The sequence below is a fragment of the Emydura macquarii genome, unplaced genomic scaffold, assembly GCF_026122565.2.
Source record: "Emydura macquarii macquarii isolate MOO-44397 ecotype Brisbane River unplaced genomic scaffold, CSIRO-AGI_Emac_v2 contig_691, whole genome shotgun sequence".
Classification (NCBI taxonomy): Eukaryota; Metazoa; Chordata; order Testudines; family Chelidae; genus Emydura; species Emydura macquarii.
The window spans coordinates 16,904,353-16,931,750 of NW_027130828.1; the positions used below are offsets into that span (position 1 = coordinate 16,904,353).

The window sequence follows — 27,398 nt, forward strand, 5'->3', positions numbered from 1 at the left end:
ACTTTAGGAGAAAATGATAGCCTTCCTAGTCTACAGAATTTAATTATGTCCCTTCTTCAGAATAACATCAAAACTAACACCTCTCATTCTCTAAATTCTCTAGGGTCTGGAGTAATTTCTATAAAGCCCAACTACATTTCTGTACAACCCTGCTGGTTTCCCCTCTGTTCAGTTCTAGAAAAGGTTTTGCAGCAGTTAAAGCAGGAGACTGGAACTTTTCTTTCCTGTGGTCTACCTCTGTGTCTGCAACTGACTCGCCTGGGGGCTGATTTTCAGAGGTGTTGGGCACCTGCAGGATCCGCTGATGTCAACAGAGGTTAGGGATACATAGTGCTCCTGCAAAACAGGATCTTCATCAAGTTAATTACCCATTTTACAGACAGGTCATCAGAGAATTGCCTTTCAGGGATGCTGAAAAGTTTAATTCTTTAGCATTTGATGTCCTCACCTGGAAGATGCTACAGAAGTGCCAAGCATTAGCAGATACCTCTCTGCTCTCAAGCTTGGCTGCCACTCACCTTAAAAGACTGTACAAATGTCCAGAGCAGAATGCGAATGGTATACCCCTGGCGAAGAAGTTTGATCAGCCTGGCTGCCCTGAAGAGCCTCAGGAAGCTGAGGTTGATGAAGTTGTCCTGTGGAAAGTAAAGGTTTTGTGTCCTTCAGAAATTAACGCGACTAGAAACCACAGCCCGCAAAAAAGAAATTAAAATTACCGGCTTCACGATCTAAGCAGCAAATCGGCCACCAGAAAACCTTCCAAAAGAAACATTCGTCAGTGCAGATCACTCCACATGCAGTAAGTCTGAGAAAACCCCTCTCCACAAAAGCCCCTCCCTCAGCTATTGGGTAAATAATAAAAAGAAAATGGCCCTTACACACTTTTCTTTGAATTCTTGTTTTCTTTATGCAAAGCAGGTTTCCCCAAACAGTTACAGAAAGGTGATGGTGCATTATTAGCATTTGCTATTGAGTGGGACTGTTTGGAAGTCTTAGGTTGGCTCATTTTATTTTTATTAGAGTGAATTCAACATAAGCCAAGAGGGGCTATCACAGTGGGCACCATTAGCCTCTTCCACGACAAAGGAAGATATTAGCCAATCCACTTTAAAGTGCCCTCCTTTTAGGAATATTTACACAACAGGTGAGAAGACAGGATCACTGCTGACAAGCATTGCTGGGACATGATCATTATCTTTAGAAGCGGGATCATTTGTAGACTAGAATGAATTGAGAGAAGGTTGATTGTTCAACAGCAGGGGTTGCCCTTAGGAGCCTGCTGACTTATTAATGATTCATAAATATTCCTTTTAAGGTGGATCAAAGAAATGCCAGGGATGGATTTTGATTTTCATTTGATTATTTTGGTTGATTCTCCCCCTCCCTTCCCTTTTCTTTTATTGACAGAAAATAGGTCATCTAACGAGCTAATCTAGAGGGGGGTCTTTCCAAAAGAAAACATGCAAAAGTTAAAAAAGGAGGGCAAAGGGGAATCTAAATAGATACCAAAAAAAAAAAAAGTCCCCCTGCCTGCACTCATCCCAATTCCTGTGAATGTGAAACTTTAACCACAGGAATTTGACTGGGGTAACTAAATAAAAAACCACCTAGTATTAAGCGGTGGAGGGGGGTGATACAATCATAAAAAGGCCTTGTAGCTAAAGATGAGTAAGTATAGTCTTTCCCTTCTCCCACTCCCAGTCATCTTTTACCACAAGATACCTGCTCAGATTAAAATGACTGAAAGCTCTTGCTAATTTGGGTGCATAGCTCATGCTGACTTTCTGGGCGCTTGTTTTATCTATTAATTTATTTAAATGGCAGCTCAGCGGTGGGGCCAATAGCGCTGCATTCCACCGATACCATCAAATGGTTCAAGGAATCAGTTTCAGGCATGCACTTGTTTTGTGTTTAAAATGCAAGCAGCTCAGAGTTAGGCATATACTGTATGTCAGACTCAATCCTAAAATAAAGAGAAAAGAGAAAAGCACAGAGATGTTCAATGAAATAGCAGACAACACAGAGCTATTTCTACTCTACCACGGAAGGCAGCTCATGACAGGCAAAACACAAGCAAGGATTCTCCTGGGCCGTGCAAGGGTAGCAAAACAGGAGGAGGGTTCAAAGATTATTTCTTAAAACCATACTTTTCTGTAGGTTATTGTTCCTTCATAAAATACATAGCAGAACTCAGCTCAGCATTAAAGACCATCACTGGACAGGAGTAAGATTCTGACTGCCGTTACAGCCATGTAAATACATCATAACATCACTGATTTAATTTAGCCTTCAATCTACACACGGCCTTGGACCTAGAGTGGTCAGTTGCATCAGTGCATAGTGGAGGTAAATACCAGCACTAGGACTGGGAGCAATTCAGACTGACTTTGCGCAGGTGTATGGACCTGATCCAAAGCCCAAAGAAGTCTATAGAAAGACTCCACCTTAGCAGGTATTGGATCAAGCCCCAAATGACTACACAAGGTCCATGGCTTTGGAGAATCAGGCCCTTAATTCCCAATGATACAATAGGTAGATATGGAGTGGTATTTGGATCAGATCCTGCAAACACAAACTCAGAGACTAACTTTCCTCATGTGAGTAGCTCTGTGTACATGCTGTAAATGTTAACAGGATCAGGCCCTGAGCTTATAAACCATTAGAAGTGCTTTTATACAGCATTTTTTCCCTGAGAATTATTACAACATTTGTTTGGTAGCAAAAATACTATAGTTTGTTTTCTTCAGACTCCAGTTAGAATTTCCTCATAATCACAGTCAGCTGATACAATGCTTAACATTTGTCTTGATCTAAGTTACGGCATTGTATTAGCTAACTTGGTTTTTCACCTCTATGGGGAAACACATGACAATTGTGTAATGGTAAGAAGCACTAGCTGGAGGAAGTGCAGGTAAAAAAGGAATAAGATCCCTACAACATAAACATGTTCCAGGCTCGGATTTTCAGAAGTGCCTAAAGGAGTTAGGCACCCAACTCTCATTGAAATTCCCTGGGAATTGTGTGGCTAACAACTTTCAGGTTTTTTTTAAACAGTCCCAGCCTCAATACCTGCTTTTCCATTACACACCTGCCACCATTTCACAAATTGTAATAAAATGAACAGCCCCCAGGGGGATCACTAGTGACCCAGGAAAATCCTACTTGATCAACAGTTACAAAGCTTTTGAGGGACTGTTCTCCATGCTATTCACTGGTTGGTAAAATTACACACGCAACTGTGACAATTGAAGGGGCACTGTGTATGTGTGTTACCCCCAGTACACCACATAGAAAACCTGTCCCTCAATCACAAGACCGCCTCAGCAGTTATTAAAATTGCATGCAATTAAAGGGGAAACTCCACATTGCAATATTTCTCTTGCTCAATTATATTTGCATCGATTGTCCTTCCAATTAATTATCTGTGACATATGAATGTCATTCCTGTGGATTATTTGTTTCATTCTTGCTATTCCCCTTTTTCTGTTGCACAGCTGCTGAAGACTGACTAGGGTATGACGTTGTTTTGACGTATTAGCTTTTACCCATTCCCATGATATCATGTGATTTATTCTATTTAAAAGCAGAAAAGTGACCACAAATATGGCATCCTGACACTGCCCAACTCTGCTCCTTCGACATCGTTGGCATCATCTCAGCTTCTTTTGCAGACAGCTAAGCTGATGGCAGTGTCAGCAGAGGCAGTAAAGATGCAGAAACCCAATTTGTATTTTATTCTGCTCTGTGTATTGTCAGTAAAATTACTTGCTAAACTAATTCCAGAATCTTTTATTTTATCTGAAATAAGAGTTGTGACTCCTTATGCCACAACTGAAAACATTCCCCACGGTCTACCAAATCAGTTACATCCGACTGACTGATGAAATCACTGAAAATTATGTTAGTTTGCTTCATGTGCCTGTTTTTGTTTTTGTTTTCTTTCGTCTAATTTATGCCAACACTGAATTTGGCCCAGAGACATAAGAAATGGATTGCAGCTTTAGCTTATGTCTACTCCACAGTTACAGGTGTGACTGTAGCTCAGGTAGGCGTACCTGCACTGACTTTAACCGACCTAGCATGGATAATAATAGCAGTGGAAGATTCAGTGGACCAGCAACCTGAGTACATTGCCAGGATTCCAGATGGGCATGTGCAGTGCATGCTGCTGCGTCTTCACTGAAGAAACACTAGTTTATCTTTCTTCAAATTAAAGGTTTTTCCAAAGCCATGTGCCACATGAGGCAGGAATATGGCTTTGAGGGCAAGTCAGTCTTTGGGTCTTCAATGCTGGGACTGGGATATCATGGGAAGCATTTTAGTGGTAACAGTTGGGAATGAACATTTCCACTATGCTGCTAAGAAATGACAAGCAAGAAAACTGTTTCTGAGCGTGTGAACAATCTGAAATGTGCAGACTGAAGGGTCTGGTCTCCCAAAATGCATGTGACTCTGTAAATAATATGGGGCAATTACCATACCTTGGGTGAAATCTTGGCCTCACTGAAATCAACAGGGCCAAGATTTCAGCCTATCAATGTGTGTGGTGAGTGGGTTCTGTCATTGCAGGCATGTTGTTTCCTTTGGCCCTCATCTGGGAAGGGAAAGTGAAGTCAAAGGGATTCCACAAGCATGTCAAATTCAGCCCATGGAGGATCAGGACCTAAACCATTAAGCTGCTCCATGGACTGTACCAAGGCCCAGATTTTCAAATATGGGTGACCAAACTGTACCAGAATAAATTGCGCTTTTGCTTGTTGCATATTCATAACCTGCTTTTGCACATGCAAATAGGGTAGTGCAATTATGGCCTTTCACCATCACTGCTAAAATAATTCAAGTTACTATAAAGCACATAAAGAACTCTCTTCCTTTAAATTTCACCATGAAAATTCTAGAAAGGCATCATTTGAACTTTACATTGCTTTTTCTTCTCTATTGCTTCCCAGAAGACAACTTCATCCCATCACCCTGCATGAAATGGCTATGGAATATGTGTGTTTGCAGTCTGTCATGGAGGCCAAAGTGAATTTAATCTCTGAAGAAAACAGCAACTATGCGACAGAAAATCCAGACGGAAAACTAACATAGATTAAAGGGATGCTGCCAAATAAAATGCATGTATCTTTAATAAACCCATTTCTGTATCTGTATTACTAATATCACCTGAGATTATTAAAAATGGTATTGTTTTAAAATGTATTTTTCATCAGCTATACTACTTGCTGATTTTTGTATTTTGCTCATTTAGGACAAAGAAAACCGTCTACGCTCAGATTTCCAATGAAGCCAATGGAAGTTAGGCACCTAACACTCATTAACTTTCAGTGGGAGTTGGATGCCTAATTCCTTTCAACTCTTTGTACAACCCAAGCCTCATTTATTTTATTTGGAAGGCTTCACACTTTTGTTGCTAGTCACTGTCCCCTTCTAGATCTCAGGTGGTGGCAAAATGGCGGCATACTGGAGTTGCAGTGGACGTTCAAAGCCAACGTCAACGTTTTCACTAACCTCTTTTTACTTCAATGAAATTAATTCTGTAGCAGCTTCACTAAAAATCTTTGCCCTTCAATAAAAGTGCTTAAAGCCCATGACATTGTCCTTTTAAATGGACCACTTCCTTTTTCACAAAGTCCAACAAACCTCAGTATAAAATAGTGGTTGCTTAGACTCTTAAATTTGGTTCTATCACCTGCAAAATAAAGGTTTTTCCAAGCCACATAATCTTCCCTACTCCAGGTCATGTGGAAGCAGCTTTCCTTCCACCTCTAATTCAGTCCTCCATGAAAATAAAGCAAGTGCCAGTTTCCCCTTTATCATTATCAAGTGAAACATCGAACAGCAGAAAATGGGCTATTGGTAACTTTATTTGCCTCATGTCACCAATTAGCCAATGGGAAGAAGATGCACAAGAGAAGCCAGTTGTGAGGCAATCTGCGGACATACAGTGAGGCTTGCAACTAGCGCAATCAGAAATCTCATCAAAATGAAATTTAAAAAAATAATAATAAAAAAAACCAAGAGAAAATAAAAGCAGAGAGTTAAATAATTGTTTAAATTCAATGAAACCAACCGTGTCCTATATGTGATGTTTTCATGGATGAATATTTGCAAGATTATTTACAAATTATTTTTTGAGCGGCAGGTGCACAACATACAGACGGAGACATGGTTTTCGCATTGTATGTTGATTGGATGGCGTGATTCAGCAGGTAGGTAAGGAAAATAAAGAACAAAAACAGAAAACAAAAGAGAAAATGAGTAATCAGGACAAGCGAAAAACAGAAGCTCTGAAAGTTTCATTGGAAAAAATTGTTGGGTTTTGGCTTTTCTCCCCCCTTTTTTAATGGTAATTATACAAATTTTAAAGAAAATGCTTCAAATCAAAAGAGAGTTTGAAACCCTAAAGGTAACACAGACAGTGCGCCAGTTATTTGCATTTCATTTTGTAATGCAAATGAGGAGACAGTTCACAAACACTTTTTATTTTATTTTTTGTATTTCCAGGCAGAGAAATAGATGTCAGTTTCACATATGCTCACAGTATCTCTTCCAGGCCTACTGCACTCAGAAGCACTGACCTGTCTTTAACTCCATCTAGTTTACTGTGGTTACTAAACCAGGGGAAAACTGACATACATGTTTTTGCCTAAGGAAATAAAAAAAAAAAAATCCACGGCATTCACAAAGTAAATTACATACAACATGACTACGAAAATTAAAAAAAAGCAATTAATCAATACATTCCTTTTCCTTTTATCTTTACTCTTCAATGGTACAAAAGTGCTGACACAGCCAGGTTAGTTGGGTTATGTGGCTCGGAGAGTGTTTATGGTTGGAAAGTTGAGGGAGATTGGCCAAGCAGGAAACTGGAATCATTGCACCTATTTGCAAGCCAGATCTAGCTCTTGCTCATCTCTAGTCAAAGTTTGCCAGTGATCTCAGGGTCGGTCCCATAGAGGAGTCCTTCCTTTATGAAGCGAGGGAAGAAATTCACTTTCAATCATAGGGAGCCATGAACAGAAATTGTGCTGAGTTGAGAATGGCCAGGATGTCATCTGGGCTTCTTTGTGCCCATGTTAAAACAGCAAGATGTAAATTTAAGCTGATAACTAATTTATGTTGAGCACCCATGTGGGGGCTTAGTGATGCCGTACAAATTCCCAGACTGCTGTTTACATCCTGCTGAGTATTTTGCTCTGAGGAAGGCCAGGTGATCAGCAAAAGGGGTCTTTCATCCAATAAAGAAATTCTACACGTTGGACACAGACTTTTGTAAAATGACCTGAAAACAAAGTCCCCTTCCTTTCTCTGGCTACTGTAGTTTCTATAACCCAATGGCCTTGATCCGATAAGTATGTGCATCATGCACAAAGCTGCTATGTTCCAGACTATGCAGGAATAGAGATGACATGTGAGTTCAAGTAAGGTAAAGCACCAGCTGCACTCCTCCATGCTGAACCAAAGTAAGTCTTAATCCCTTTTGTCACCCACTCCTTTACATGCAAGAGCACAGGGGGGTGGGAGGGCTGGGGGGGGGGAGGGGGGGAAGGGGCTAGACATGGACAAAGATTAAACACAACTGAAGAGATATATCCTGAAGTATGCTCCTCAACTTTCTAATGAGGCATCACACGGCCTGCTCCCCTCTTAAGATTTGTTCCAGCTCCGAGGTGGAATTATTGGTGTCTGCATGGCAGAGCTCTCACTAATGGAGGGCTAAGTTCCACAGCACTCCTTGTCCTGTACACCATTTTTAAGTGGGTAACATGTTCAAAAGCACCTAAGTGACTTAGGAGCCCAAGACCCATAGAAATTTAAAGGGATAAAGCAGCTTAGGCCCAGCTCCTCAAAGATCCTTACCTCACTCTCACTGATTTCAACGTTTGCTCATAGAGGTAAAAGAAAAGAGATCTTGGGTCAACTTCTGTACTGCACTCCCAGGAGGTGGAGTACAGCTGGCGCAGCCAAGGGAGAGGTTCGAGGCAAGCTTCACATGCCCTCTGGATTTTAGGCTGTTGCAAAGGCCAAAACAGCCCTTGGTGTAATGCAGGCACCCCTGGGGCCTGCTGTAAGTTATGTCTGCCTAGGTCTGTGGCCACAATGGCCATAGTGGTGTGAACTGGAACCTGGTCCCTGTGACTGGGTTTGTGAAATGGGGTCATAGCATGGGGCTGAATCCTTCCTCTTGGTTCCACCCTGGGTATGACAGGCTTCTTTGGGACTGGAGGAGGAGAAAAAGTACCAGGGCAGCCAAGCCCCTGTTGCGAGATTGCCCAGATTGCACACAGCAGGATGAAACCATAAAAGCAGTGTTCTCTTTGTGAGTGACACTCGGAAAACTATAATTATTTATTGCTGTTAAAGTCCCGCTCTAGATGTAACTTATGGAACACCATTTAAAAAAAAAAAAAAAAGCACGTAATTAAGCAATGATTTCATGAGATCTGTGTGTCAATGTCATCCTTAAGTGAGTTAATCTGCTTTCTATCGTCTCTTCTGCCAGCTTTGTGTGGTGCCTGTGAACTATTAGCCCATTGATCCTGTCTGAAGTTTACAAAAAGATGTGCTTTGCTTAAAGGATTGTTCACCAGAGGCTACGAAAGTTGATCCGTAACGAGGTATGTGTTGCTATAGACAGAGACAAATTGAAGAGAGCTCAGAGGACAACAAAAATGATAGAAGCCTACTGAGGAAAAGGTTGAGACGAGTGGGCATATTTAGTTGAGAGGAAAGAAGAATAAAGGGAAGACAAGATAACTGTATACAAACACTTAGAAAGGCATGATTTACAGAGAGCAGGGATAAAAATAGGCTCATTAGTCAACAGATATTGAACAAGGAAAAATGGGCTGGAGCTGAAACAGGGGCATTTAGGTTAAATGTTAGGGAAAAGTCTGTAAGAACAGTTTGCAACAGAACTCACAGCCAAGGGAGGCTGCAGAATGACTGTAGCTGGAAATATTCAGACACCCCGCTCTGAGGGGGAGCGGGATAAATTTAGTTACTCTTATATCAGGATCCCCTAAAATGCAACTTGGGAGCATCCATGAAAAGTGTTATGGGTGATTAGAAGTTTGGATCTTTTGTCATTTACTATATGACCATCCTCTCACGTAACTTACACCATTCTTTAAACCATCACAGTATTTTGCCCTCCAGACTTAAAGGTTGAGCTTGAAGAAATTACAGTACAATAAAAGAGAAATTCAGGCATACATATTAAATCATTGGTCATTGCTAGTGCATTGTAGCTTCAGAATTACTAAGGGCTTGTCTACATGAACATTTAGGCCATGTCTACACTTGCGACCTTACACTTGCCACTCTAAGGTCTCCCATGTAGCTGCTCTATGCCAACAGGAGCTCTCCCGTCAGTATAATTAAGTCACCCCCAAAGAGCCGTGGTAGCTATGTCAGTGGGAGAGCGCCTCCCATTGACATAAAGCTGTCCACACCGATGCTTCTGTCGGTAAAACTTAGGTCAGGCAGGGTGTGTGGTTTTTTCACACCCCCGACCAACAAAAGTGCTAGTGCAGACACAGCCATGCTTTGCGGCAAGCTGTGGACGGTCGACATGAACACTACTGACTTGCCTTACCAGTTTGTTATTGCGCATTGATCTCATCCGGTTGCAGAGAGAACTAGATCGAAGCGCACTAATGAACTGTTAATGCTTGTCAGCAGGGTCCAAGTGGACCGCTAGTCTGCGGCAGGCGAGCATGGGGTAGATTCACACCTCAGCTTGCCAGGAACTAAATGTTCGTGTAGGTAAATCTGTTACAATTTGAGTGTGAAACGTACTATTTGCATGTAGAACCACATGCATATTTACCCATATGAATTATGATTATAGGAACCTTCCAGTTCCATCCCACTGCCTGCTGAGGGTCAGCCTATGGCTGGCCTCTCCATGGCCATGCAGGAGAAGAGCGGTGGGAGCACAGAGCTTTCTCTTCAGCACTTTTTGTGCACAGCCAGGCACAGTTGCTATCTCTGCACTCTCCTGCCAACAGACAGTGCTTCATCTTAGCAACGGCTGGAGTGCAAACGACTCCAGAATTGGGTGAGGGAGAGGTCAGAAGAAGACTGACAACGATGCTGGGGTAAGCCTCTCCTCCTCAAATCAGCACCCCCCCCACACACCAGCCAGCTATGTGAAAGCACAGCTACTTCCGAAGGCGTGGTGCAATGGATACACTGTCCGTGGGATATTCCAGCTTTGCACCATCCAACACGGACCTGGAAATTAAAGGCACAATTGCTCAATTCTGTATCTGAGTCCCTGGGACAGGACTCCTCAGAGTAAAGGGAAAAGGTCTGGGCTCTCAGTACACACAGAAATATCTGAAAACAAATCTCTGGGGGCTTGTTTACATGGCGAGTTACGTGTGGCAAGCCATTCGCTACCACCGAAAGTCCCAGGGTGTGGTCTGACATACTACAAGTAGTAACCAGGACATCCAGTGAGCTGGAAAGCATCCACAAGCAAGTGTGCTGTAGATTCACAGTAACTTGCCGTGTAGACGAGCCCTGGGAGGCGTACAAGGAAAAGTTACAGTGATTCACATTTTCAATATGCATAGCTGAAACATCAGGATGTGATGAAAACAAGCAGCTAAGATAAGAATAGTTCATAAACGGGTAAAACCAGGTTCTCAGGACGGGGTCATTCTTATTCCTTGCCCTTATGAAAACATCTTATAGAATTGAATAGAAAGTCTGAAATTTTTAAACCATCCTACAAAATTCTTTAACAATGATATAATTCCCTTACATTTTACAGCTCATTTGATACGTTCTACAGAAATGATCTCATTTTCCATTAAGTTCTTTTAATATTAATTTCTATGGAAACCTTTTAAAAAAATGAACAATGATCCAAACATGGCTAAACTGAGGTTGCAGACGACGGTACTGCTCTAATCCTCGTCCTTTCTCGTCCCATCTGTTCCTTACCGCTTTGTCCCTTTCACTCTTTCTGTCCAATACAAAAAGTAGCTTGAAAGCCTGAAGGGACAGAGAACAGTATCTTTCTATTTCCTTTGAGAAGCTCCTAGCAGGGTGATGGACACTACTAAGCAGGAACAATCATAACAACTCTATTTGGGTTTCTTCTCCATTAAATTTGACAGGACTTTTCCACGAAGGGGTAAAACAGGCGCAAGGGTGGGATCCTTTCATTAAATGAGAAAGAGGCGACATTTCCTAGACCAGCTACTAACGTTGTTGTTCTCATCAGAACTCCTTGTCATGGGAGTCTTTAACCAGACCATGTGTTCAGTCTGGGGAAAGAACAGAGCTAATGTGAATGAGCACCCAGAGTGCATCATCTCATGAGGAGCCCCAGAGGCAACTCCAGGAAATAGGTTGGTGGGAAGCAGATGCGATGCCGTGCCCGGGCACAGCTTTGTTGGTTAAAGTGAATTCAGCAAACTGTACTTACCGCAATCTCTGTTACTAAAATATCGGTAATACTTCCCAATACTGTTACGAAATCGAAGATGTTCCAGGCATCTCGGAAATAATTCTTCAAAATAAAAACACAAGATGGGGAAAAAAAATCCATAAATTAAAATTTGTTTGGTTTTTTTAAAATCTCTGCATCATCTCAGAGCAGGAATGTTCGATGCAAAGGGAAAGCAGTAGAAGGTACATGAGAAAGGCACGTACCAGGACACCAAAGGCAATGATCTTCAGAACGCATTCCATCGAAAACATAGATGTAAACACAATATTCAGGCATTTCAGCATTTCTTCATAGGCGCCTGGAGCATCATAGAACTAAACCAAGAAGGAACACAGGCCGTTATGGGAAGAATTTTTATGCTGATGAAACAATGTCCCCAATTGACTTGCTTGACTGTAGAACTCATGACTGATGTAGGGCCAGATCCTGGTCTGTGCTATGGATCATTTGTGCCATTCCAAAGGCACAATGGGGTCATGACACTGTCGGGATTGGGTGGCTGAGCCCGCCCCCATTGGAGGAATGCTGATGGGGTCAGAGTGGGCCCAGAATGCTGCTGCACCCCAGTGATCCCCTGCAAGGTAGCAGCCCATGGGCTCACCTGAGGTAGCTCCAGCTTACGCCAGGGATTGGGGGAGATCATGCATGCTATACAGACACCTCTGCTTCTCCCTTTTGGGTGCTGCGGTGCGTGAAGCTCAGCCAGACCCCAGGATTCCCCATCAGGTGCAAATCAGAGTAACTCTATTGATGAGCTGTTCTGGATTTCAACCAGTGTAAACGAGAAGTGAATCAGATCCTTAATTAGAAGCGACAGATTCAGTGGGGAACACCATGTTATTAGAGAATGGAGTCCCAATTCTTCTGCAGACAGGCATAGGGGAGTGCAAGCAGAAGCAGTCTGAGCTTCCTGCCTTCGTATCTAAATCCTGAGCAGGGGAGCTCAGTCTTACAATGATCCATGTCCAGGCAACCATGGCTTCTTCAGTAAGGACTGCCCAACGAACAGCACTGCGGCTGAACAGTGATGAAGCGACATCAGAAACTAAGCTAGCTCTTGTCACTTTTACCTTACTACAGTGTCTCAAGCGTGTTGCTCCTATAGCAAAAGCCCCGTTTTCTAGCCCACATAAGGGTAGGAAGAGCTAACAACAGCTCACTAACCTTCATCATCAGCACAATAGTATTGAGTGCAATCATGACCATGATAAAATATTCAAAGGGAGGCGACACCACAAACTTCCACATCTTGTACTGAAAAGACTGCTTGTTTTGAGGCATGTAGCGGGTAAGTGGTTTGGCACTTATGGCAAAATCTATGCAGGCTCTCTACACAAAACAGGAATGGGAGAAAAAATTAAAATAATTTGGGATCATCCAATAGCCAATGTGTTCACAGGAAGCAGGTTATCTTTGGGAGCACGGGTAGGGTATTTTGAAACATTTTATTTTGTTTTTGACCTCATTTATTTTAATTTAACTGAAATGTGACTAAAAGTTCAAAAACATAGGTTTGAACAGAAAAATGAAATATTTCATTCTGAAAATGTCAAAATGAGACATATTAATATTTTCAAATGTTTTCTCGATATTTTTTCAAAACAAAAAATGTGTCAAAATCAATATATTCCTGCAGGAAGTTTTGGTTTCATCAACAAATGCCCAATGAGCTCAAGGGTATCTTCATTAAGATGCAAAACAGCAAACTTCTTGGACACCAAGAACATGCACTTTGGTGTCTCGGCAAACTTCTCATTTAACTCCAGAGTTTTCACCCATAAGAAAAAAAGAACCAGTGTCAATCTTGTGTTTACCAGTGTAATTTGGTTTCCTTTGATTCACTTTATTTTTCGTTTTGAAGGCTTTTCAGCTATATGGTTTGACTATTAAAGTGAAAGACTATTTGTTGGAGACAGACATAATGAGAACAGGTGTCTACTATCCCACACATGAGAATTTGTTGCTGTATTTTATTCATGACGAATAACACTTGGATTAATTAATTTATCTTGCACAGAGATTAAAACTAGAGATAACCTAAGCAAATATTGTCCAGGCATCTACCACTAAAAATTCTTGGCCCCTACCACTGGAGTTAGAAGAGATAATAACCTTTGGCTGTCTGTAATAGCTGTAGTCCACTTATGATTGCTTTAGACTGGCCACTAGAAACCAAAATATCATACACACGCAGAGTGCAATGATTTAACACCATCTTAATCTGTAATAGGGAGGTGTGGTCCACAGAGACATGTAATTTTGCTTAGCAGTTTAGGTCAAATTGTAGCATCATATTCAGAGATGTGTGGTCTCCATAGGCCATACATCCTAGTAAAGGGTTAGGGTTGCTGCAACTGGGTTCTTTAAATTTCATATTCAACACATCTCTCAATGTGGTCATTGATAACACAAAATTTAGGGCCCCCCCTCCCTCGGTTAATAATTGCCATAAACTCCTTAGTAGTGGTAGTGGTAAAAGTGGGATTTCATTTGTAGCAAGCTGGTTTGAGCCAAAAAAAAGCTGACTCCCAGTGTTCACAGGGTTGCTGAATTCATAAGTCCTTGGTACCTCATTTTTTTCTAGGCTGCATTCCGACATCACTTTATCTCCTTGCTCCTGAAAGGTGATGATGATTAACGCCACAAAGATATTCACAAAGAAGAAGGGGAAGACAACAAAGTACACCACGTAAAAGATGGACATTTCCATTCGAAAGCCAGGGCTGGGACCCTGCTCTTCATATGTAGCGTCCACCGAATGCTTCAGTACACTGTAACCAAACGCAGAGAGAGAAGAAAAGCAACGGAATTAAGTGCAGGGCAAAGTACCAGTGACACACGGCATCAGAGGCTTCACTGTGGAGATTCTTCCTTACATGCATGGGATCAAATTCATTGCCACCTTGCAACTGCGAAGGAACTTTCCTTAAACGCATACTAGTGCTCACCCTTTCTTTCTTCTCCATTTTGGAACAGGGCATCATTTGTTAGTGTCACATCAGCATATCTGCCATGATCACTTTTCTGTGATTGCAAGGGGAGGGGATACTTCTGGGTCTCAATTCTTCCTCTCTCCTATGTGTCAATATGGATGAAACACTAGCGGTGAAAGGACTGTGTGACTAATCTGTGAATAGTCTGTGAGGCACACTACCCTGACTATATGTTGGCAAGTGATGTTTTCATTCATTATTTTATTAGGAAGTGGGGCATGGATGAAAGGGCTTGCCTGTCACATGAAAAGACTTGCAGATTGCATGTCTAACTAATACTCCCCAGGAAGAGCCAAGCAAAATAATGTCATAGGCTTAACAGCACATATAGTTTTAAGTCAAAAAGCCTGACATGCTTTCTGCATGGGTGGCAGTGTTCTTCTTCCCCCTGATCTCAAGGTCAACAGCTTTTGTGAACCTCAGTCTATTTCACACCAAAGAAAGTCATGCAAATCTGAAGGCCAGGAGCGAGCAGACAATTATGTATCACAAAGTGCCCAGGAAACACCACTGGGCAACCTCATAGGAACGTGTAGAAAAATACACTCAGTCCTGCGTAATACCTCTGATTTATTGTACATCACGTGAGGAAAGCCAGAAGCCTAGCTGATAACGAATTCCCCATCCACTTTGCACAAGTCATCGATTGTTTATCTATCCCTGAGAGCTACAAAGAGTTAGCATTACATCTCAATAAGATAAATGAACCCATCAAACTCCATGTACTTACGTCGGCCACCCTTCTCCTGTGGAGACGGTGAACAGTGTTAACAGAGCCCAGAGCACATTGTCATAGTGAAACTCATATTTTTTCCACTGCCTGGGCTGTGCCTCAACCTCACTCTTTTCATAATCCAGATACTGACCCCTGAAAAGAAGAGCAGAGGTTTGAAACATGCAAGGGGACAAGGCTCAGCAGCAATTTATTATTGATTATTGTCATTATTATTTGTATTGCAGTAGCACGTAGGATCTCAGTCTTGGATCGAGGCCCCATTGTGCTAGGCACTGTATAATCTCAGAACACAAAGATGGTTCCCACCCCAAGATTTTATAACTGAAATAAAAATTAAAAGAGCCATAGAATTGTATCTCTGCGCAAGGCAGAGCAGCGATTTGAATCTACAGCTTTGGGCATGGGAGGGGAAGGCCATTTCCACAGGCCTCCCAATCACAGGTGAGAATCACTAAAACAGTGCTTACAATTAAGAGGATATTGTCAATTACTTTAGGTGTGGAATAATCTGATCCATCAGAAACTGTTAAAATCTAGTGGAGAATGTCCTCTGGGTTCTAAATGTCTGTTTGAAAACAGATCACTATTTTGCCGGTGAAAAACTGAAAATACAAAACCCAGAAATACTGCTTACTTGTGGCCTCATAATATATTTGCTCTGCTGCTATAAAGCCAGAAGCCAGTAGAGGAAATATACAGAGAAGATAAGCTACATATCGCTGTTCCAAGAGCTGTGGGTGACGTTACTGGTGACATTCCCAGATGACGACAATCATCAATGAAAGAAGCAAGCAAGGAAGAGCCGTGCTGGCATGTGGTACATAGGAACAACATAAAAATATTGTTAAATGGGAAAGGACAAATCAGGGTGGAAAAATGGGGTTCTATCCTGTTATTGCCAACAATGGCATATTTTTTAAATACTTGATACTGGCCCTTTAGCTTCTTTTTAACTTCTGACTTATTAACTAGAATTTTCATATAAAAGAGCTTCAAGAAAAAAAATCCATTATAAAAATCAGAAAGGCAGCTAACCACATAGGCTTTGATCCTTCAAACGCTTAAGCTTGTGTTTTAATTTAAGCATGATTAGTTCAAATCAAGCCATTGAAACTACTCATACTTAAAGGGCATGTCTACATTGAGGAGTGAAGTCGATTTATTTTAAATCAACTTTCACCAGCCAAATTTTAGAAGTTACAGGAGTGTGATCACACCACGCTCATTGCATCAGGGGATTGCGTCCCCACTTGCTGTGCTTGGGTCGACAATCAAAGCAGTGCACTGTGGGTAGCTCTCTCACAGTGCAACTAGCCGCAGAGGCTTTTGGGAAGGTTGTCGTCCTCCCATGATGCAACGTCCTCCTTCGCCCTACCTTCTTGTCCAAAACAAAAAGACTAACACTTTTTCACACCATTTTTCTAAACCCTTCAGTCTTTGCCACATATACGCCGTTGCAGGAGAGACATGGAGCCCACTCAGTTCTAAACTATTATTGTGAGCGTCACAAACACTTCACGTCATATCCTGCAGTATTTTCAAGGGTGAGACAAGGGCCGCAGTGCTGAAAATTGTGATGTTACTCAAGACGCTCTGCTACAAGTCAAAGAATGAAACAATTGCCGTTTGCTGCTGATTGTCAAGCACCATCTGCAGTCGGTGGAGCACCACTTCTGGTCCCGGGAAACAAGCAGTGACTGGTGGGATTTCATCATTATGAAGGTGCGGGATGATGAGCAGTGGCTGCAGAACTTTTGTATGCGAAAAGCCACTTTCTTTGAACTCTGCGCAGAGCTGTCCCCAGCCCTGAAACGCATGAACACTCACTTAAGACCGGCTCTGACAGTGGAGAAGCAGGTGCCCATTGCTCTGTGGAAGCTAGCAACACCAGACTGCTACCAGTCAGTTGGAAATCAATTTAGAGTCGGTAAATCCACCGTGGGAGCTGGTGTAATACAAGTTTGCTGGGCCATTAACAGACTTCTACTAAGAAGGGTAGTAACTTTGGGAAACATGTATGACATAGTGGATGGGTTTTCTGCAATGGGGTTCCCAAACTGGAGGGGGGGGCGATAGATGGCACGCTTATTGGTGTCTTAGCACCAGCTCACCTAACCCATTAGTACATTAATCGAAAGGGATACTTCTCAATGGTGTTGCAGGCCCTTGTGGATAACAAGGGACGCTTCACTGACATCAGTGTGGGGTGGCCTGGAAAAGTGCATGACGTGCGGATCTTTAGGAACTCAGGTCTGTTCCAAAAGATGCAAACAGGGCTTTCTTCCCTGACCAAAAATAAATATTGGCGATATTGAAATGGCAATATTGATCCTTGGAGACCCTGAGCACCCATTGCTCCCCTGGCTGGTGAAGCCATACACCAGACACCTGGACAGTGAGAAGGAGAGGTTCAATAATAGACTCAGTGCGAAATGGTGGTGGAATGTGCATTTGGACGTTTAAAGGCTCGCTGGCGCAGTTTACTCTCTAGGCTAGACCTCAGTGAAAAAAACATCCCAGCAGTTATCTCTGCATGCTGTGTGCTCCATAATGTCTGTGAGACCAAGAAGAAGAAGTTCCTGTTGGGTTGGGTCGTGGAGGCAGATAGGCTGGCTGCCAATTTTGAGTATCCAGACAGCAGTGCAACACTGAGAGCCAACCGTGGAGCGCTGCGCCTCAGGGAAGCTTTGAAAAATCGGTTTTGCAGTGAGACCTAATGTTTCTGAAAAATCTGTATTCTGTCTTCCTTTCCCATCCCCCTCCAATTCCCTAGCACTACAGCACTGTGCTACCTCACTCTCCCCAGCGCTAATCCCCGGAGTCTCAATAAAGAAAGAGTAATGATCTTTAAGCAGTAAATTTTTATTGTTGGTCGTTTACAGTGGAGGGAAAGGAAGCTATTTCAACCCTTTGCATGCATTGTAATGGGGCTGTGAGGGGACACAGAGCAAAGTTTCAATGTGCAAACAGCAAACAACACAGTCCCATTTCTTAAAGGTGCCGGCACCTCTTTTTGCTCCCCTCACCCAGCGTGGAGTGGAGCATATACTGCACCTTGCTTAATCTCCTCCTAGATCACTTAGGGGTGGGGGCTAGGAAAGAGTGTGTGAGTTGAGAGTTTTGCAGGGGCTGCAGAGGGGGTCTATCCTGCCACTGCTCTTCTGTAAGCGCAACCAAATGACTCAACATGTCTGACTGATCCCTCATTATGTGCAGCTTCTCATCCTGTGTTGCATGCTCATGTTCTTGGGCCGCCTTCCTGTTCTTCATGTCCATGTTCATTTTCTCCAAAAATGAAATCCTCCAGGCTCTTAGCTCTGTGTCAACAGCCACGGAGGCGTTCATTATCTCAGTGAACATGTCATCCCGAGTTTTTTTTTTTTCGCCTTCTAATCTGCGACAGGTGGTCAGTGGGAGTAGTAGATGCTTAGGTGAACTAACAGTAAGGAAGCCCAACAGACCAATGAGATTCAAGACCTCAGGTCAACTCCAGGCTGGAGAGCGTTTGGGGCGTGCAGTTGCCATGATCAGTTCTGCTGGCAAGGTCTCTCCTCGCTGACAAAACAGGAAATGGGAATTCAAAATATCCCAGGGCTTGAAGGGAGGGTCTGTTTCCTGTATATGTGGCTGCAGTGCAGTACAGTGTGACTGTGCAGAGCGGTCACAGCAGAGCATTGTGGGATAACTCACAGAGGACAATTACATCAAATTACGCTGTGCTTTGCCTACACTGTTGCTCATTCGACCCAAACAATTCGATTTCAGCACTACGCCACTTGCAGAGGTGGTTTTATTATGTTGAATTTTCCAACAATTTAAGTCAACAGAACTGAGAAGCCAGTGAAGACGCATACATTATGTGGTCGACGCAAGCCACATTCCATCGACCTACCTTTGCAGTGTAGATCAGGCCAAAGTTAAGCATTTGAGTTTGCAGGATCGGGGTCTTAGACATTTACATTATTAAGAAAAACTAAGGGTAAAATTAATCTCTGGTATAACACAGTTAAAGTAGCCCTTTTATTCAATGGAGCCACACCAGAACCAACTGAGCCCAGAATGATGGGACTTTAAGTTGTGCAGAGTTAGGTGAGTTATCACCATCAAAAGAACTCCAGAAAGGAACTAAGATGTCTGTCCTGCCAGGCAATCCTCTGCCAGCTTACAGCATCCCCTGCCCCTCCCATCCTTCAAGTACCTGCAATCCTTCTCTAGCTCTTTGGACTCATCCGTGCAGTAGAAGAATTTGCCTTTGAAGAGTTGCACAGCAATAACAGCAAAGATGAACATGAAGAGCATGTAAACTATTAGGATATTGAGGACGTTCTTCAGGGAATTCACCACGCAGTCAAAGACAGCCTATAGAAGTGGAGTGAAAAATAGGAGAAGAGGTGAGGACACACACACACAGATATATATATATATTGGCATTTAACATTTGAACGGGAACATGTGGAATTTTGGATCAGGTACCTGATTTATATGGTGTTTGTCAGGGAAGATTTTTTTTTTAAACTTACACTACAGATGTTTCAAATTACTAGTTCTACTAATGCCCATCTTCTGTGGTTCTATTCTTTTTCCTTGTTGTGAGAGTTTAATCCATGTGATTGACTTCTGTGATATTGCCAGTAAAAATGGCAAATATTACAACCAGTTTTCTGTGTAAATATTAGTCCCAAGCAAATATTTTCATAGCTGGATGAATAACTGAAATAATGTATATGTGAATAATCTGTTCAAGAACTAATAGGAAAAAAACCTTGTCAAATAAATTACTCATTAAATATTATTTGAACTGTTTGGACTATAAGAAAAAGTATTTCATGATAAAATACCAAAATGCTTTGAATAAATAATTTGTAGCAAATAATTCAACCAATGTTAACTATGAAATAATTTGTTGGCAAATGTAGCTTGTGAAATGTCTGCAAACACTTTTTGAATGTATTTTTATATCATATTAGTTGCCAAATCATTTCTGCAAATAGCTGTTGGTTTACAGAACGTTCATGAGCAGTTTGTGGTGATAATTAAGCAAATCTGAACGGGATTTGTCAGTTCTGTTTGGACACTTAAGAAATTGTTTTTGTTTTTCTGAATGTAACTCTAGAATAATTTCTGGTGCAAGCACAATCCAGAAATTCCAAATTCACTTTCCACAAATATCCTCTAATTATCTTATACAACTCAGTTTCAGTGACAAGTAACTAGTTTCCAAGGAGCAAATGCAAAAGAGGTGTGTAGACAAGCAATATGAATTCAATTTCTGATTCACATAAGTATTTGCTGACACTTTTTAGCACGATTCAACCTGGTCTGGCAAATATAAATTTGAAAATAAAAAATTAGTTTGATAAAAAGACAGTGTTCCTCTGCATTCCAGAGTAGACGAAAATTAACACTGCTGATTTCAAGGGTCACAGAACAACACATTTAAATTTCCAATCAACTAGCCATGGTTTTTTGCACAGTTTTCAGGTGAATTTAGCACTTGTATAAATTAAATTGGCTGAAATTGAAATGATCTACCTGACCCTGAACTGTGGGGATCTGGATAGAAGAGAACCCATATCAGAGCTAAATCTGGTTTTTATTTTGGGTTAAGAAAAAAAAAAAAAGAATTCAACTGATGTAGTTTCACAAAAGCAAAAGCTCTTTGTGTTTTTGGCCCACCTCTAATGGAAAAGATCATGAATGAACTGGTGAGCACACAAAAACATTCTACAGTCAATATTTCCTGCACTGAGTCCCTACAACACACATCTGTTTAATTCTGTAGCTCCCCCTCTTCATGATTCTTGAAAAGTATTCAATAACTAAGCTCAGGCCACCAAATTCATTTCACTTGTGACTCAGGATTCCAGAGATGAAAGTCGATTGATGCTAACTCCCTGCACACACTCCTAAATGAAGAGGTGAACAGATTAAAATTCCTCCTGAGTCAGTGCAAGATTTCCAGAGAGAGAACTGGGCAAAATGTGCAGTGTTCATTTTGTAGAAGTTGTGCAGTGAAAATGAAAGCTCCAGGAGTTACTTTTTGCACACTACAAAATTGTGTTTTGGGTGGGTTTCCCCATCCCTACACTTTATAAGGGTTATTAGATGCATAACAGTTCACAAAACCAAACATGGTATTAGCTGTGGAACAAAACACTGTTCTTTTAACGTTTGATAAAAATGTGCAAAACTATTAAAATTGCAAGAACATCATAGGGCTATCCATCACCCACTTTTACTTCACACAAGAAATTTTGCCCACAGCCCTGTCTGCATGTCCCCAACAAAGAGGAACTGTTTCCTGTTATTCGCCAACCTTCAACTTGGGCAGACGCTTGATAGTCTTCAATGGTCTTAGGACTCTCAGGACACGCAGTGACTTGATTGTGTTGATGTCTTTGCCTTTGCTTCCTCTGAAAGGGGAATGAGAGAAGAACAAAAGGAAGGAGTTTGGTTCTAGTGGGGCTCATTATAAAGGCTTGCAAATACCCAGATTGTTTAGATTTGGAGCCAAATTCTTCCCCTTGTATGCCCACACAGGGAGTTACAGATGAGCATCCGCTTGAGAAGCATAAAGCAATGTACAGAAGGGAAGCTGAGGGCAGAACTTAGTCCTGAGAAAGTTTAACTGCTTGCGCTCTCCATCCCTGCATCACTTCCCAGCTATTCACACAGTTTTACCAAACTGTTCAGATTCTCCCCTTTCCTCTCACCGGTAGGAGGGCAGCAGAGGATGTCTGGTTATAGCAGGTAGGAGAGAAGCCAGAGCACATTAGCACAGCTGCAACTACTGGTGGGAGAAGGGAGAAAAAGTCATATCTGCCCCACCCAAAACATTTCTGGCCTGGGTTACATACATCTCCGTCTCTTCCCACGAAGTCAGACATTTTGTTGACACACCTCCCATCCAATTTATCAGTGCAGCTCTCTTAGTGGTCTGGAGAGAAAGTTTTCCTTAATAAAACAGGCAGTGAATAGAAGGAAATGGATCCTTTGGTGGATAGATGGAGAGTATGCCCTACCTGGGCAGAATAAGCTTTCCATTTCTGCATTCTGTACAGCCATACTATCACTCTCAGGTCTCTTTCAGAGGACATGCTGCCAAGACCATGCTGAGCCATGTAATATGCAGGCATATTACATGCCTGAAACAATAACAGTGTAATTTTCCAGTCCATGCATGCAGAGGTTGGAGGTCACGTCTCTTTTATGAAAACCATATGCAAAAGGTTAATAATTTATGCAAAGAATATTGTTCATTTAGCTACCATTATGGGGGAGTTGATAATGATGGGGAGAAAGAGTTCCCCTTCCCCATCCCCACCCCACCATAAAAAAAGGAGCGGGATTTTCCTGAAGAGATGCAGCTCAGCCTTTTGTCAATCTGCTGGTACAACAATGCAGTTCACCTTCATTCAGTATGGAGTGAGAATGAGATGGAGGACTGTTGATGGAACTGAACCCTTGACCACAGGCATGGGTTTAAGGGCTGGTCTAGACACAAACTTGCATTGAAATAACAACGGGTGTGAATGAACACTGTTTCGAGCAGTCTCCCTGACTCCTCTCCCCTCCCAACATTCAGGTTCCCTTCCCCAATGGGGAAACATGTCAAGAAAAATATCATTAAGCCAAGAGACTCAAAACAGCACAGCCTGGGCAGTGGCAAGTTCAAGCTTCACCCACACTGCCTCGCCCATAAGGACTTAACTCTATCCTGGAGGAACCACATCTAGGGGGAAGAGAACAGCTCCAACTCTACGGCTCACTCAAGTCACTGACCCCGCTGAGAGGTGATGGTGGGTTTTGTGACTTGGATCCATTAGTAAAGAGAAACCAATAGGTCATTTCATACCATTAGCTGAGCAGTAATCAGAAGGTAACAACTTTTGTTCACTACTGAACAGAGTGGATTTGCACTAGAGTCTGAGGGGTGAACATGCCCATGTCCCATTTGCAATCTTTTTCTCTATTTAGTCACTTCTGTTCATTTACAGTGCCAGGAACATAAGGAACATTCAGAATGATAGCTGAGAGGCTCTTGCCTATATCACCATGTCATCTTTACAGGTTAGTCTGTAGGGTGGATTTCCAGGACTGGATTGGGAGAGACAGAGGACAAGGGGATAGGTACCCAGACAGGGAGAGGACAGAACATCTGAGTTTTTCACTGCTATTTTAGAACTACTTTAATCAGACACATCTGGCACTTGATTCTGCACTAATTCACACTGCTGTCAACCAGAAGTAGCTCCACTGAAATCAATGGAATTACACTAGTATAAAACTGGTGTGAGAAGATGAGACATGCAGGTTGGAAATCCAAGCTATGACTGGAAGGGATTGTCCACTTTCACCATTAGTTTTAAAAGAGATTGTTATAGCTATGAATTGATAAAGCCATTATAGATCCTCATGCTCTCTCATCGTCTAAAGGGTTGGGGAAATTCTTCTGTAATTGAGTCACATGGCGATTTATGGGTTTAACTCCAATGCCCATGAGGGGAGAGGCATTTGTTTCTGTACACCCCTTTGAATACAGATGGAAGAGGCGCCTTAGAAAGTCCTTCTGTAGACCAATCTCTTGACAAATGCCCCAAGTGTTGAACTAATGAAAATATATGGCTTTCAAGTATATCACTAAAAACATTGTTTTATTTTTTTCTTAATTTGAAAATATACAGTAGAAGCCCAAATCTTTTCTCTGGAGCTGCCTTAAATAGGAGATTTAATTGTGATTTAGTGTGTTAATAACTACTATTTGATTAATTGGAAGATCTCTGATGGAATCATGACCTGAAAAAGAGCTCAGTGAAACTCCAAAACTTGTCTCTTTCACCCACAGAAGTTGGTGTAATGAAAAGAAAAAAATATTACCTCACCCAATTTGTCTCTCCAGATTAGGAGACATTTTATGACTCATAGGCACAGTCTCCATTATGCAGTTGATAAAAGATTTAGCAACAGCTGTGCTTAAAGATGCTCATCTCTAGCATGGTTTCCCTAAGTAGCATAGATAGAAGTTATCATAGAATCATAGATTAGGGTTGGAAGAGACCTCACGAGGTCATCTAGTCCAACCCACCTGCGCAAAGCAGGACCAACCCCAACTAAATCACCACTGAAAGGATGGAGATTCCATCAGCTCCCTAGGTAACCCATTCCAGTGCTTCACCACTCTCCTAGTGAAAAAGTTTTTCCTAATGATAAACATGTATTGCCCTTGACATGACTTGCCCTTGGTGAATCCATGCTGAATGTTCCTGATCACTTTCCTCTCCTCCAAGTACTTCAAAATGGATTCCTTGAGGACCCGCTTCATGATATTTCCGGGGACTGAGGTGAGGCTGACCAGTCTGTAGTTCTCCGGATCCTCCTCCTTCCCTTTTTTAAAGATGGGCATTACATTTGCCATTTTCCAATTGCCTTTCTCCCTCCTAGAGAAAAAGTTTTTCCTAAGATACAATCTAGACCTCCCCCACTGCAACTTGAGACCATGTCTCCTTGTTCTGTCATCTGCCACTGAAGAGAACAGCCTTGCTCCATCCTCCCTTCAGGTAGTTGAAGGCTACTATCAAATCCCCTTTCACTCTTCTCTTTTGCAGATTAAACAAGACCATTTTCCTCAGCCTCTCCTCATAAGTCATGTGCTGAAAATTGCTGAAAAACATGCTATCCTAACCATGCTATTGACTATCCCTTCGCAGCAGGCTATTACATGAATGTGAAGGGAAAGGAATCCCTGTCTATGTTGCTCAGGGAAGCCATGCGAGTGTCTCAAGCACTGTGTGGACAGGACCACAGTGAAGGAGAGTGGAAAGCTAAGAAGACAAGCCAACCGCTTGGTTTAGAGAGGATTCTGAGAAAAGTTTCCATGGGCATCTCAAAGGCAGTAAGAAAACTTGACAGAGTATATTCCGTTTCTGACTGATTTGAAAACAGTTTTTTCAGAGGGCAATAACAATGTTTTAGCATTGTACATGTGGTCTACCAGCTCCTCTTGTTGTCTATGGTGACAGAGAATGGTTGCCTGTGTCGTGATAAAAGGCACAGCTAGTGTGAAAATTGTGAGAGGACAAAAAAAGAAAAAATAGGAGCCCAATGCAGTGCTAGGCTGATTCAACCCATGCATTGCTGTGCCCTGATCCTGCTTCTGCTGAAGTCAATGGCAAAAATCCTTTAATTCAATGGGAGCAGGAGCAGGTTTTTATTGTTTTACTTGCAGAAGGAAGTATGAGGCCATTGAAATGTAATCTGAGAGGAGGCAGGAATTCGACATACAGCTCAGATTGCAGCCATGAGGGGATCACTTCTGCAGTTACAGGAACAATAATGCACTCGTTTCTGAAGGAAGCAGAGACTCTGCAGGGGCAGATCAACTTACGCAAGGTGCAACCAAACTCCACTCAGCTGAGGTCTGCACTGGCAAGTTGCCAGGTGTCTGAGTTCATAACTAATTTGCAGGAAATAAAGCAAGCTGTAGCCTCTCCCTCATCTTCATTAAAGAGGCTTGGCCTTCAGAAAAGACAGGATAGCTCATCTTCAGTGGGCTAATGTTTTCCTAAGCCTGCTTTGTGGGGAGTGCAGGAAGGAGTGGTGAAGGGGTAGCTCTATGGCCTACTGCAAGAATATCTTGGAAGGATTAGAAAATAATGCAATATTATTATTAGCTGATAACTTTTCCCTTCAATGCTTAACGTAAAATCACCAACACTGAGAGCACCTAAATTTGTTTTGAATTTTGAATATGGGTTCATGTCACATTAAGGATGATTAACCATAAAGGGCCTGATTCCCTTTACACTAAAACCCCTTCATACTACTCTGGCAGTCTAAATAGACCTTAAAGTTAGCATACCTAAATTTACTCTCCTTTTAGGCCCCTTTACACTGTCGGGGCAGTGACCTTAGTTTAAATGACCCAAAGTTTTTAAACAGTATTTTTGGATCTCTTTCTGCATTTTTACATCACTAGATGCTAGCAAGCAAAGATCACACTACAGTCAGTGTATGATGCCATCTCTGCCAGCATAACCTAGAGGAAACTACTCAGATCCTTCCGTTGAGTTTCCTTCTTCAGGTGTACAGGCACAAAAATATTCATAAGCACCTAGTTGATCACCCTTCTTTACTATTTGGAAGACAGAGCATTTAGATGTAAAGCAGAATCAAAAAAGAAAAAACACATTTCACAGCCCAATTTTGTTTTTTTGAAACAGGATGTGTGAACAGCAAACAAAATGAGATTCAAATGTCTTGTGAAAAGAGAAAAGATATTATGTACCTGTGGGTGTGATCTATACAAACTCATCTCTTTAAACAAAAATCTAGTGCTCTCAGTATATATAAACAAGAACTGGCTTTTGGCAGCCCACCCACACTATGAAGCACAGGAAACAGATGGATCTGTTTCTACAGGTCTTGATGTAGCTGGGTAATAATGAAATACAGGCAATCAGAGAGGGCTTCCCAGGGTATCTAAATCAGCAAGAAACATGAACTCAGGAAAACTAGAAATCCATTGAACTATGAGAGCATGAACCCTGCAGTTACACTAGCCATTATCTTTGAAAACTCGTGGTGATTGGGGGAGATCCCGCATGATTGGAAAAAGGCAAATATAATGCCCATCTTTAAAAAAGGGAAGGAGGAGGATCCGGAGAACTACAGACCGGTTAGCCTCACCTCAGTCCCCGGAAATATCATGGAGCGGGTCCTCAAGGAATCCATTTTGAAGTACTTGGAGGAGAGGAAGGTGATCAGGAACATTCAGCATGGATTCACCAAGGGCAAGTCATGTCTGACCAACCTGATTGCCTTCTGTGATGAGATGACTGGCTCTGTGGATGTGGGGAAAGCAGTGGACATGATATACCTTGACTTTAGCAAAACTTTTCCTCCAACAGTGTTCTTGCCAGCAAGTTAAAAAAGTATGGGGTTGGATGAATGTACATTAGGGTGGATAGAAAGCTGGCTAGATCATCAGGTAGAGATCAACGGCTCGATGTCCAGTTGGCAGCCAGTATCAAGAGGAGTGCCCAGGGGTCAGTCCAGGGACTGGTTTTGTTCAACATCTTCGTTAATGATCTGCAGGATGGGGTGGATTGCACCCTCAGCAAGTTCGCAGATGACACTAAATTGGGGGGAGTGGTAAATATGCTAGAGTATAGGGATAGGATACAGAGTGACCTAGACAAAT

At 42.1% G+C, this 27,398-nt stretch overlaps 1 protein-coding gene across 1 annotated transcript in view; it reads right to left on the reverse strand.

The window, feature by feature from the left end:
* Nucleotides 1–27,398, reverse strand: part of CACNA1B (calcium voltage-gated channel subunit alpha1 B) — a 433,344-nt gene that overhangs the window by 55,106 nt on the left and 350,840 nt on the right. Inside the window, exons 27-34 of the mRNA XM_067542172.1 lie at nt 21,516–21,612; nt 19,398–19,558; nt 15,194–15,331; nt 14,040–14,241; nt 12,635–12,799; nt 11,674–11,784; nt 11,447–11,530; nt 519–635 (exon numbers count right to left, since the gene is read on the reverse strand). Of these exons, the coding sequence (XP_067398273.1) occupies nt 519–635; nt 11,447–11,530; nt 11,674–11,784; nt 12,635–12,799; nt 14,040–14,241; nt 15,194–15,331; nt 19,398–19,558; nt 21,516–21,612 (1,075 nt within the window). The remainder of the gene's footprint in view (nt 1–518; nt 636–11,446; nt 11,531–11,673; nt 11,785–12,634; nt 12,800–14,039; nt 14,242–15,193; nt 15,332–19,397; nt 19,559–21,515; nt 21,613–27,398) is intronic.